This window comes from Pelodiscus sinensis, chromosome 6 (assembly GCF_049634645.1).
Source record: "Pelodiscus sinensis isolate JC-2024 chromosome 6, ASM4963464v1, whole genome shotgun sequence".
Taxonomy (NCBI): Eukaryota; Metazoa; Chordata; order Testudines; family Trionychidae; genus Pelodiscus; species Pelodiscus sinensis.
The window spans coordinates 1,854,151-1,867,320 of NC_134716.1; the positions used below are offsets into that span (position 1 = coordinate 1,854,151).

Consider the following 13,170-nt stretch of genomic DNA (forward strand, 5'->3'; position numbering starts at 1 on the left):
GGTTGGGCGGGACGCCGCTCCGCGCGCGGGAGCCGCCTGGCGGCCGTTGCCCGGGGGCGAGTGCCTGCGGGGGAGGCGCAGCCCGGCAATGGCGCGAGCGGAGCTGTGCCCGGCGGAGAGCAACGGCCGCACCTGCGGGGCCCGCGCGCCGCCCTACCTGGGGGAGCCCCGCCTGGGCCCGGCCGGGGAGGCGGGGGCCGAGTGGCGGGAGCGGGGCCGCTGCTGCCTCGAGCACCAGGAGCGGCCCCTGGAGCTCTTCTGCGCCGACTGCAAGCGCTGCGTCTGCGCCCTGTGCCCGGCGCTGGGCGCCCACCGCGGCCACCGCGTCAGCCTGCTGGCCCCGGCTGCGCAGGGCGCCAAGGTACCGGGGCGGGGGCGCAGGGTGCCACGATAATAGGGGGTAAGGACCGGGGTGCAGAGCACCAAGGTAACGGGGGAGGGTATGGACTGGGCTGGACTCCTGCCTGGCATCTGTTCCTTTATGGCCTGGGCATGGACTTTTGCCTAGCGTCCGTCTCTCTATGGCCTGGGTGTGGGCCCCTGCCTGGCATCGTCTATGGACCAGGGCCCCTGGTATCTGCTCTTCTATGGACCATGTTGGGCCTCTGCCTGGCATCTGCCTCCCAATGGGATTCGATCCTGGCCCCTGCTAGTGTCTTCCTTTCTATGGATTGGATCCCAGACTGGGGTCTGCCCCTCTATGGAATCAGATCCTGGCCCCTGCCTGGCGTCTGTCCCTGGATGGTCACTGCATCCTTGCTGGTAAGGGATCCAACCTCTATAGAACTGCACAGAGCATGGGATTCTGTATGGACCAGTTGTAGTGCTTGACCATAAATTGCGGCACTTAAGCCTGAGCGGTTCCTTCCTGGTATCTAGCTATGCAGAAAAGTCCGTCCCTCTTTATTGCCCCAATCCTAGATGGAGGACAGAGAGCAAGGTAGTTTTTGCTGTTATGAGGCTGTAGTGCTCACTGGTGGGAGAGCATACCCAAGGGTTACCCTGAGGAGTCCTGTCCCTGGAAATCCGCCATGGTGCTGTGTAATGACCAGAGAGGGTTCCGTTGGTGGTCTGCCTGCAGGCTGCATTTGGGAAGCAGAATTAATCCCTTTCTTAACTAGGCTGTTTAAGAGTTTTGATTCTGTTACTGTAAAGAGTTCACATGATCTTTAAGAGAAAGGAAACTATAGCTTTAAGTGTACTTCCTTCGTGCTTCAGATACCTGTTAAGCAGAAAAAGCCCTTCATCTCCCAATATCTGAAACAGTTTACCTTACACTTTCCAGAATTACTGGATTATAATCACTGGTTGGAATGTTTCAGATTCAGAGAAGAATTTTTCAGAAACAGATGAGGAAGTGAAAATGGTGAAGGAAAGAATAGTTATAATATTCATAGTGTTTCAAAATACTAACTCATCACTCTCTAGTTAAAATACTTAGATCCTCATTCTCCACTGCTTTGTGTAGTCATTTACTCCTAAGTAAAATGGTGCTAAGTGAGGTCAAATGCTACTAATGATTCTGAGAAGCTTGCCTGGGTTTTGAAGGGTTTTTTTTCAAAGACTTCTTTGGTGGACTGTCTGTACAAAACACAATATATGGGCACAAATCACACATCAAGAATGGTAACATACAAAAACCATTGAGAGAACATTTAAACCTCCCTGGATACATATTTACAGATTTGAAAGTTGCCATCCTCAAGCAAAATAGCTTCAAAACCAGGCTGCAACGAGCTGGAATTCATATGCAAATTTGACACCATCAGAATGGATCTAAATAGGGATTGGGAATTACTTCTTTAGGTATTCTCACCTTCTTATCCACATCCACCCTGAATAATTTAACTCTGATGTAACACTCCCATGTCTGTTCCCCTATTATCTGTTTCTTTTTCTTTCCTTTTGTGAATCTGATAAGGAAGTTGCAACTCAGAAAAGCTTATGCCGTAATAAAATTGTTAGTCTTTAGTCCCTGTTGCTTTTGCTGAAACAGACTACATGGCCCTCTGAACAACCTGAGAGATTCGAGTTTGATGTGTACTTTGCACCAATGTAAATGGCTCTTACATGGCCTTTGACAATGGAGAATTAATCTTGTGTACTTTCAGCACTTCTGAAGGTCCATCTGCTTACTTTGATGCGGAAGTAGGAGCTTGAGCTCTTATGAAAATCTAACTTCTGAGTCCTGAATGTGAGTGCTGAGCTTTTTGGAGCTTTTGGCCCTAAATATCTAGCCTCTGCTGACATCTGCTGGTTTCTTGGTGGAGATTTCAAGACTCAGAAGCTATAGATATCTGATGTTTAGTGATTGCCGACAAAGACTTGCTCTTGGCATCAGAGAATGTTATCTGTGTAGCCCTCAGACATTTACACTCATCCATACAATACAGGAATGACAATATATCAGAAACTGTTCTAACAGCCAATCTCACAACAAGCTTTGTTGTGTACCGTGGCAGAGGAAGTACGCACAAGCATTATCAGTTTCCTTGGTCGTCAAGAGGCTAATCTGAGGGCAATAAGTATGGGTCAACTTGTTACAGTCTGACTCAGTTAAACTGACTAGAACCCAAGTAATTTAAAGCAAGGTCAGGGCTTGGATGTGCCTTAAATAGGATTGCTTCTCATAATACCATACAGAAAAGACAGAGTCACTTTGAAAGTGTGTTGTACCCACAAAAGCTCATGATACCATATATATGTTTTATTAGTCTTTAAGGTGCTGCTAGACCATTCGTTGTTTAAGTTTTTCCCATTACAGAGTAACTTGGCTACCCCTCTGAAGTTTTTGGCGATATTAAGCTATGTCTACACTACCGTAGTAAGTTGACCTAAGGTATGCAACTTCAGTTCTGTAAATAACAGCTGAAGTCAATGTACCTTAGGTTGAGTTACAATGGGGGATCTTCTGTTGACTTATCTTAATATGTTACAAAACATGTAGATAAAGTAACAAAACATTAATCATGAGATTAGAAAGGACTGCAAGGGACATTTAGTCTAACCTCCTGCCAAGGTTTTGATTTAAGGAAGTGGGTCTGGCCCACGAAAGCTCATCATCTAATAAACCATCTTGTTAGTCTTTAAAGTGCTACATTGTCCTGCATTTTGCTTCTGCCAAGATTCAGGATTTGTTGTGTCTAAAGCATTCAAGACAAATAGCTATCTAGCCTCTTTTTGAAAACCTTCCATGAAGGAGCTTCCATGACTTCACTAAGCCGTCTGTTCCATTGTCTGACTGTTCTTATAGTAAGGAAGTTTTTCCTGAGATTTAATCTAAATGTGCTATGCTGTATTTTGAACTCACTGCTTCTTGTCATGCCCCATGGCAAGAGAGAACAATTTTTCTCCATCTCTTATATGGCATTTGAAGACTCCTATCATGTCCCCCCTTTAATCTCTTCTTTTCTAAACTAAACAGACCCAGTTCCTTCAGCCTTTGCTCATATGCCTTTCATTCCAGCACTTTAATCATCTTTGTCACTTGCCTCTGGCTCCTTTCCAGTTTCTTTACATCCTTTCTAAACAGCGGTGACCATCTTATTTACAGCATGCTCATAGTTGCCTGCCATAAACAATCCCACTGAGCAACAGGGCTGGTATATAAAGGAAAAGATGCCAGAATAAATTTGCGTAATCTCTAAATAAAATTCTGTTATAGTACAGCCTCTATGCTACGTCCTAGAGCAGAAAATATCTATTGCAAAAGTCCCACACACGTTCATTGCATTTTGAATCCAGGCGATATAATAGTTCCCTGGGTTATTTTGCAAATGAAATGTTCAGCTGTGATCCTTTATCTGCTAAAGGTGTGCAGCTGGTATTATTATTATTGTCTGAACAATAATAGAGATTTAAGGGTGGGAAAAAAGGCGTTTCTCTATGTCTTGTCAAAGTGATACCAGCTTGTAAGTGTCTTATGAACTTTGCAATGCAAGAAATAATGCAGATAGGCTGCTTAAATTTCAGATATGAGACCTACTTAACAAGTATCAATATATACCTTCTCATGTAAACATGTGATTTGGGCAGTTTTTGACTGCATTCTTCAGCTGTAGAGAGAGAAATTTATAATTACAGTGTTTGTAACCATTGTTTATGACCAAGTATGTATTTTATTTTACATGAACAGGAATTCATGACAACATGCTTGAAGGAGCTAGAATTGAAAAAGAAACAGGAATTCGGCAATATAAGACATATAGAACAAGCTGTTAATGACCTTAAGGTAAAGTGGAAACTTGCTTATTAATCAGGAAGTAGCCTTCAGACCAGACACCCCCCACACTGCAGCCTAGACAGCTACTCAAGCCATAAGCAGGGTTTTCCAGAGCAAAAATAAACTTGCTGTAAAATTTTTGTTGTAAATGTGGTTAACTTTTCTGTTCCCAGTATTTTGCTACCTAGCAAAGGGCTTGTCTGCATGGGAAAGTTGTATGGCTATAAGATAGGGTATGACTATAAACAACTGTAGTTATGTCAGTATAACCATCCATGTGGACACGTATAGAAGAATGCCCATATGCGGATTAGTTTATGTCACTTTGGGAGGGTGTCCCAGAGGGTAAGCTGGAACTGAGGTACTGCTGAGCCCTCTGTCTTACCAGCTTGGACTCCCTTCCACATTGTGACAAGCTGCACTTCATGGGCAGGGACACGCCCATCCGAGTCACATGAATGCTTTTGCCAGCCATTCATGAACCAATAGAGAAGCTTCAGCCAGTTCCGTCAGCCTAGGACCTCTGACCTGTATCATCTTTCCCTCGTCAAAAGCCTGCCCAGTGTAAGATTATTACCCAATCCACCCTCCCTTAATGTGGAAGGAACATGCACAGCCTTTTTTGTTAACTGAGCAGACTTATGGAGTCTGCCTGCTGTCACTCCAGATGTTGCTGTTAAGGGCTAAATTGTGATGCCCTTTCTCACTGTGAGTAGTATTTTACTGCGTGAGTAGTCCACTGAAGTTAAATGCTATCTGTGAAAGTAAAGATATCACAATCTGTCCTTAAGCCTTTTCACCCAGGACAATAGCAAGAAAACCCCAAACCGACTGTACCACTTTTGTAAAGGAAAACTACACATCAGGAAAACTTCGTGGGATTGTAACTTTTAAAGTTTGATGGTGAAACATTGGAGAAATGTATATGTTCTGGATGTGTCTGCCATTCTGTTTTCTTTGTAGGCCCACGCCTCGGCTAGTAAAGCATGTCTGGCAGGGAAGTTCGCTGAACTCCGGTTACTACTTGATGAAGAGGAAAGGTTGACAAAAAAATTCATAGATGAAAAGACTCAACGGGCCCTCATGGTGTATGATCAGCAGATGGAGTCATGTCAAGAACGAATTCAAATCGTAGAGAGCTTCTCAGACAAAGTCAGGCAAATCCAACAGCAAAGTGATTCCATTCAGTTATTACAGGTAGCACTGTACTCACTTTCTGCCTCTGACATTTTTGGGTGGACCACTTTGGAGGTTTATGGTATTTGCTTCTGTACATATTATTATGAAAAAATGGCTTATACTCTTTTTTCTGCCTATTATTGCCTCTCTGTTTTGGTGAACAGTCTAGCTCCTGCCATTCCAGTTAGTAACTTGTGCAGTCATGGTTCCATCTTTAGACTAAGTTTAGAATTGGGGGGTTCTTGCAACAAATTTTCAGTGACCTGAAAGTTCAGCCATCAACTTTTGCAGACGGTCACTCTGCCCAGGTTTACACTAGGCGATAGGTTTGAATCAAGATATGCAACTCCAGCTATGTTAATTGCATAGTGGAAGTCAACGTACCTTGATTTGAACTTTCATGCCATCCACTCAGCAGGAAGTCACCAAGAGAAATGCTCCCATTGACTTCCCTTACTCCTCGCAAGGAACAGGAGTAGTACCAGCGTCGATAGGCGTGCCCTCAGTGTTCAATATAGTGGGTCCTTACTAGACCCGCTAATTGAATGCTAGAAGAATGATCTCTGGAGTGTCAAACCGAAGTAAGTATAGACATGGCCTCTGACAATTCTTCCTAAAATACTCAATTAACTTTAGAAAAACAAATACATATGCACAGCTACATGTCCAAATAATTGCAATTTATTTATGTAGGTATTTTGGTGTTTTTGCAAACTCAACAGTAAAAAGAATGTTTAGTTGTCTTTATTCTTTACTGGACCTAAACTGAATAGAAACATGCAAAGCACCTTATTTGTGTTCTTGTCTTTGGTTTCTTTAACTCCTCTCCCCCTCCATTTTTAAAGGCTGACTAGCTAGCTGGGAGCCAATGAAAAGCGATATTAACAAACATATAAATATCACCTTTTATAGCAGACTTACTCAGCCCTGGCAAGCTGGGGGACAAATTAAGCCCTGAATGGGCAGGTGGGTGGGGAGGCAGCAGGGCCCATAGAAGGGTGGGTGAGAGGCAATGGAAGGTGTGGGGGGCAGTGGCAACGGGAAGGGGGCTGAGCCTGTACTGATGCCCAAAGCCTAGGCCCCATAGTGATGTGGGAAGAGGGGGTGAGCCCAAAGCCCGATCCTGGTGTTTTGCAGTGGGAGGCGAGGGAGCCGCCACTGTGCAGCCAAAGCCTAGGGCCAGGCGGTAGGGGGTTATGGGAAGAGGGGTAGGACTGGGAAAGGGAGCCTGTGGCTGGACCCCAAAGCCCTGTAACTGAAGGGCTGCCACCTGCCCCCCCAAGGGCTGAAACTGGAAGCCTGTGCCCCATTGCGGTAGTTCCCCCCCTCCTCTTGCAGTCACCACCCAGGATGCTGTGGCTGGAAGAAAAGCAGCATTTGAGAAATAATGGTTTAGATCACCTGCTTCGTTGCCATTAAATAAAAGAGAGGGGATTAATTAACTCATTTTTTTTTCTATATCCCTATACAAATTGACCCGCTCTAATCCAGCATTCTCTGGTCTGGCAACATCTGTGGTCCGACATGATTTTAGTTAGTCAACTGTCCACTTATTATGGGTGTGGCAAAGTTTCCTGCGATCCCATAAAGTTTGTTTACAGCCCCCAGTTCTGGCTCTGTGTTCTGTGCTGTTATTTAGCTCTAATTTACCCCTAATGTCTTCTAAGAGCCCAGTGAGCAGTGGAAGTTTTGGTAATGTTACTAGGCAATATTGACTTCCTGTGGTCTGGCAAATTCTCTGGTTCGGCATAAGGATGTTAAGTATCATGTAATTCACTAATCAAATAGTTGATGTGTTTAGGGCGGTGCTGCCCCTTCAAAATGCTGCGGCAGTGTTTCAAAGTGGCAGCATGGCACGGAGCCTGGGGTCAGCTACGGACTCCAGCTGACCCTGGGCTCTATACCCCAGGCTCCGTGCAGCGCTACTGCTTTGAAACATCCTTCTCTTTTCCCCCCTTGCTGCCTCTAGAGAAGCCTGAGAGAGCTGTGTGTTGAGGTGTTCTCTTCACTTACACCACAGAACTTCCCCAGGTGATATAACAGGGGTGGCCAACCCATTAAATGAAGAGAGGCGAAACAGCATTAGAAAAAAATGCAAAGAGCCGCAACCAGAATTTTTTTTTTTTTTTTTTTTTTTTGGAGCAATGTTTGTTGAGCAAGCAAAAAAAAAAAAAAAAAGATGCTGCCCCTTTAAAAGAAAAGACAAGGCCTTTTGGCCACATCAGGTTCCCCTGCCCCGGTGAGCACAGGAGGCCAGGGACTTTTTCTTGGAGCGCAGGGGTGGCGTCGTGAGCCATGGAGGAGGCTTTGCGTGCCACACTTTAAGGGGGGGAAGAGTCACATGCAGCTCATGAGTTGCGGGTTGGCCACCCCTGTGATATAAGCATCTTTTCCTAGAATGCGAGGCCTAAACAATCACCTAATGGCAAATGCTAACTGTATTTCTTGCATGGTACTCTTCACACAACAGCACAAAGAGCTGAATAATTCTGACACAAATGCAAGAGGACACTTGATGTCAGTTGCTTGGGAAGGTCTGTGTTACGTTGTTACATTTTCAATATACTCCTTAGCCTGACTCAATAGGTTCAAGAATTCACCCTGTTCTGCCTAACATGGGTAAAATGAGCCTAGTGGCCCCATCCTTGTGCCAAAGGACAATGTTGTGTGTCGTGAAACCTCACAACCAGTATTCATGGTAGGACACCCAGATTGTTGCACTCTGCAGTAAGAGCCGTGGGTCAGATTTTCAGAAGTGGTCGGCCCCCACCAACTCCCACTGAGAATAAGAGAGAGTCATTCCCCCTCTCCCAAATGAGACCAGTAGGAGCTGGTGAGGGGGAAGATGGAGGCCACTGAACTCTAAAGAGGCGATAGGCCAGATTCCCTTCAGAATTCAACATTTCCCCTAAGATTAAAGTAGTAGCTCTGCAGCACCACAGAACTCCTTATACCGGGATGCTGGTTGGCTGCATCAGCCGTGGGGCCATTGCTATTGCACTAAGCAGCCCAAACATGGGGAGAATAAAAGGGTTTGGTTATTATGGACAGTAAGTTTTGCTGATTATCTTTTATTTAGTCCTGCTTGCTGGAGAAAGTGCAGATTTGTGGCTCCAGCTCAGCTTTTGAGCACAGGCGAGGGGCCAGAGAAGGGAGAAACATCTAAAAGATATTGCCTGACTCTAGAATTTGGTCTTCTGTCCGCAGGACTACACAGCCACAGAAAAAGAAATCCAGGAGCAGAGGGCTCCAGCACAACAGTGGCACCCAGTGCCTATGTCATTTGAACATGTTCTGAACCATACCAAGGGTTTTGTAAGAGCTATTCAGTCTATTGTGCAGAAACCATTGGAAGCTCGACTTAAAGAAGGTACCTGTAACAGTGCTGTTTTGCAGCCTCATGCTGTTGGCACACTCTTTGTTCACTGGTGGCATTCAGTAGTGCTCGCAGGCAGACAGGCACCAAAATAGCCAAAGGTAAATGCAAGTGAAGTTTTACCCACTTCTCATTTGGCAAATAAGGAGTTTAGATTAGCTTATCCACTTTGCCTCTTACCTCTACACCATTGCCATGTAGTCAGAACAGCCTGAACATGTATTACTGTTGCTAATTGTACATGACACGTGCAATGTGTGTGTCTGTCTATCGCTGGCAGTTCTGCAAAACCTCATTGGTCCTGAGTTTTCTGTTGCTCTATTTAGCCAAACTTAAATCCAGGTGGATTAGATAAAAGTTCAATTTCCCAAAAGTCACCAGGATAAATGGTTCTAGCCTGGGCCGCTGCCTAGCCAAACACTACTAAAAATAGGCACTTAAGGCACATGGGGCAGGGAACTCACAAGTGCCTGTTTCTTCAGTGAGAGGAAAGGGTGATGAGTTACTTAGCCCTTCAGAATGAGAGGGCCAGCTCACAGAATTTACTGCTGGGAAAGACCTGTGAAAACATCTGGTCCTTCAGTAGTGATGGAATTTACAGTCTCTTTGGGGTGACTGTTCTACAGTCTCACTGTCAAGGAGTTTTTCTTGACAGCTCAAATTTCACTGTTCCATTTTGTTCTGTTGCTCTTGTAGGGCCCTTACTATTTCCTGTCTGTCCTTAGGCCTGGCCATGTATTTGTGTGGCCTCCCTTTAATTCCTCTTGACTCAGTCCCTTCAGTGGCTCGTGTGAATAGTAATGTAGAACCCATAAAATGTTCCATTAGTTCAGATTATTCCCAGGATTTCTTTGCAACCCCTGGTGAGTGTGTATGCAGGTCTCCCTCTGTGCCAATCAATAGCGAATATGAGTTGTTACAGGCTGCAGCTATGGAGCAACCCATCTTTTCAGCTTTGAAAGTCTCTAATTCAGTCCCCATTGGCAGCCATCACAGATATACTAAATTGTATCTGCATGTTGTCTCCTGTATCGTTTAGGAATGCCTTATATGCAGCTGTGTTTGGGCAAGCAAGAGTACCTTAAGAAATGTATCTCCTCTAGCCTTACTACTCTAGAGCAATTGCTCAGGCTCATTTCTCCTTTCTTTATTTCACTGCCATTCTCTCTGGGACGGAGGTATAGAGATTATGACCTTGTAAGTACTATTGGAGTGATGAATACATGCCCTTTCCTCCCTTTGTTTTTTTCTATATAATGTCGAGCTATCTGTATTGACATGCTAGATGGGACACTCATCCTCCAAAACTTCACTTGCCATAGCTTAAGTAATGTTGTCCGTGTCTGTATTCCATGTTCCAGATGACTGGATATGCTATACACAGTGAGAGTCCTCACTAGCTTTCATTTTGGATCAACTCTGTCTTCTGCCAAACTGTTTATTAGCCGGGCCTCATTACCGAGTTAACTGAAAGGGCTCCCAGTCGTCTCCTCCTCTTAGCATTGTTATTTGTGGTGTTATTTATTCAGTGCATTGCAATAAAGCCTGCGTCCCAGATGGTAATGGACCTTTTTTTATGCCTTAGACATTTTCAGTAGTCTTAATGCCACTTCAAAGAAGGAGCCTGGTACGTTGCTGAAAACAATATCCACGGTGGATCGATCACTATTTTTAAAACGTAAGTAACATGAAATCAAACTTTCCTGTGTTTCCAGCACTAATAACCAAGGCCAAGATTTTCAGAAGTGCGTAGACAAGTTTGGCTGCCTCCATTTCTTTGTACCTAACCTGAAACATCTTCAAAGGGGGCTGATTTTCAGAAGGGGGATGCTTAGTACTTTCAGAAAATCAGACCTCTCTATGGTGTCTCATGTCAGGGAACAAACATTGCTGTCACTCTTGAAAATCATGTCCATGCATTTATATGTATACCTGGAAGAATATGAATTGTATCTAATGTAGCTTCTTTAGACATTTATACTCTGTGCATCTCCATGAAAATTTCCTGTCTTAAGGCTTGTCTGCACATGAAATTATTCTGGAATAAAGTAGCATGTGAATTAAAAGTAATCCAAAATGGATTTAACTAATTCAGAAAAAGGCACTGTTATTCTCAAAGAAGAAACTCCATGTGGGACTGCTATCAGGAGTAACTCCCCACAGAAACAAGATTTTATTTGGTGTTGATTTTTTGCTGGTTCCCTCTCTCTCAGAATGGGTAGGAAGACTATGAAGTAAATTGTTCTAATTCATTATCATCAGTACTGTTGTTGTGGGAAAGTTCTGAGTCTTGGATCCTTAGGAGAGATGGTGGGTTTTGTGGCTATGAACCAGCCACTAAGAAACAGCTGTCTGCTGCTATTCCAAGTTTCACCCTGGCTGTTGAAAATTCCATTGTCCTTGATGGCAGAAGGACAGAATAGCCTGGACCCAACCCACTTTGGGCCATGAATCCCAGAAGCAGAACCTTGAATCCACATGGGGGCGGGGAGGTCAGGATAGTGCTGGGAGTGTGGATATGATATGCTCATGCTGTCTGTGCTGCTTAGCAACTGGATGGGCTGTCATATGCTGAATTAGTGGAGCAGTCTTGGAACTGATGCTGTCATCCTAATCCTCCTGTTGCACTGCACTAGCCTGTTAGCCATGACACTGTGGATCTCTCTGGCTACCCTAGCATCCAAGAAATTACTTGGGCCTGCCCAGACAGAGATGGAAGAGTGAGTTTCCAGCAGCTGTTACTGTTTGGGATCCAGTAACAGTGTCAAAGCCCCTCTATTGAGAATATCTTCTTGGGTAATTCTCTTTCCATTTGAACCACTTCTGTCTTGCCTGGAGTCAGGATCATCTAGCTATTTTTCATCTGCACACTGATCTTGCTTAGGAATTGAATCTGCTAGGAGGTGTTGCTCTGAGCACTTGATATTAAGGATAAGCCAAATTAGGTGTTGTAAAGCAGTGATTTGGACCTATGATTTGGGTGATGGGCATTTTGCATCTTTCTATTTCAAGAGATGTGTTTGCAGAGTCAGGAAGACAACACTGCATTGGTTTGCATTTGAGAAGTTACTTTTGCAGTCATATGGGCTAGTAATACAATTTCCTGTCTACACATAGCTGACAGTGATGGGTTGTTAGTGAAGTTTCCATGCTCCACAGGCTGTGGGATTTGTAAAGTCCTAGTTACAAATAATATTGTGGATTAGTAAAATTCTTCCAGTATAAGTAGTAATACACTTTTTTTCATCAGTAATGCAGAAGCAAATGAAGTTTCTCCATTTGGAGAATGAAAACAGTCAAGCTTATTTTGTTTTTTTCTAGTCAATTTCAGCACCTTTGCTTAACCTGCATTGTAATGTTGGTTTGTTTTCTCTTTTACACACACACACACACACACACACACACACACACACACACACACACACACACACACACACACACACACACACACACACACACACACACACACACACACACACACACACACACACTTTTCCCCATGGAAATATTTACCTTAGGTTTTACATTTTTTAATCTAAAATTTTGACACACGTTCGACCTGACATTATATCCCTTTAATTATTTTTACAGCTTCACAAACTGTAACTAGACAAAGACTAACTAGATCCAGACTTCTCAACTGCTCCTCCTTTTGAGGACCATCATCCCTTTCATTCCCAGTTACCTACAGACTATACAAATTTGGCATCCCTTCATTGTTGTTGCCAAAAATTACTGACTTCAGCAATTTAGACTCATTGAGCAGTGGTTCTAGAGCAGGCATGTCCAAAGTCCGGCCCGCGAGCCAATTGCGGCCCGCGGTCAGATTTAATACGGCCCCTGCTTCTCCCGGCTCCCTGGTGTTCCTTTCAACTGGCGCGCACAGCGCGCCACTTTGGGCCGCGCTGCCGCCGCAGTCCTAGACCCTGCCCTGTAGGGCACGTCCGCAGCCCTGCTCCCCCGCTTGGCTGCGGGTTCGCCCTGCCCCCGGGCCGCCGTGAGGCCAGCGTGCCCTGCGCTCTCCGACCCCGCGAGCCCTCCGCTTTGGGGCTGAGAGTGCGGGGACAGCCCCCGCTTCCTCCCCCTCTCCTGGCTCCCTGGCGCTCCTCTGAATTGGCGCGCATAGCGCGCCGCTTTCGGCCGCGCCACCGCCGTCTATGGCGGCCGCTGCGGTCCTAAAGCCTGCCATGTAGGGCACGTCCGCAGCCCCGCTCCCCCGCTTGGCTGCGGGTTCGCCCTGCCCCCGTGCCGCCGTGAGGCCAGCGTGCCCTGCGCTCTCCTGTGCTGCAGTCCAGATCTCAGTTTCACACTTCACATTAGTGTAGGCAAGTTTTTTTTTCAATTGAGATGAATACATTGTAAAATCTCAGTTAATGTCAGTTGGTCTAAATCA

At 45.1% G+C, this 13,170-nt stretch overlaps 1 protein-coding gene and 1 long non-coding RNA gene across 3 annotated transcripts in view; one reads left to right on the top strand and one right to left on the bottom strand.

Annotated features, from left to right (window-relative positions):
• The window catches only part of LOC102453365 (uncharacterized), an 86,336-nt gene extending 86,049 nt beyond the window's left edge, over positions 1 to 287 (bottom strand). The window contains exon 1 of the long non-coding RNA XR_012904570.1: positions 158 to 287. This is a non-coding gene — a long non-coding RNA (uncharacterized LOC102453365). The remainder of the gene's footprint in view (positions 1 to 157) is intronic.
• Positions 1 to 13,170, top strand: part of TRIM14 (tripartite motif containing 14) — a 16,503-nt gene continuing 3,333 nt past the window's right edge. The window contains exons 1-5 of one of the 2 annotated variants that reach the window (XM_075931274.1): positions 1 to 361; positions 4,136 to 4,231; positions 5,186 to 5,419; positions 8,609 to 8,771; positions 10,363 to 10,455. In XM_075931274.1, the coding sequence (XP_075787389.1) occupies positions 89 to 361; positions 4,136 to 4,231; positions 5,186 to 5,419; positions 8,609 to 8,771; positions 10,363 to 10,455 (859 nt within the window). In that variant the 5' untranslated portion in view covers positions 1 to 88. Of the gene's footprint in view, positions 362 to 424; positions 763 to 4,135; positions 4,232 to 5,185; positions 5,420 to 8,608; positions 8,772 to 10,362; positions 10,456 to 13,170 lie in introns of those variants that run through there. The other variant, XM_025190776.2, reaches the window with a different exon arrangement.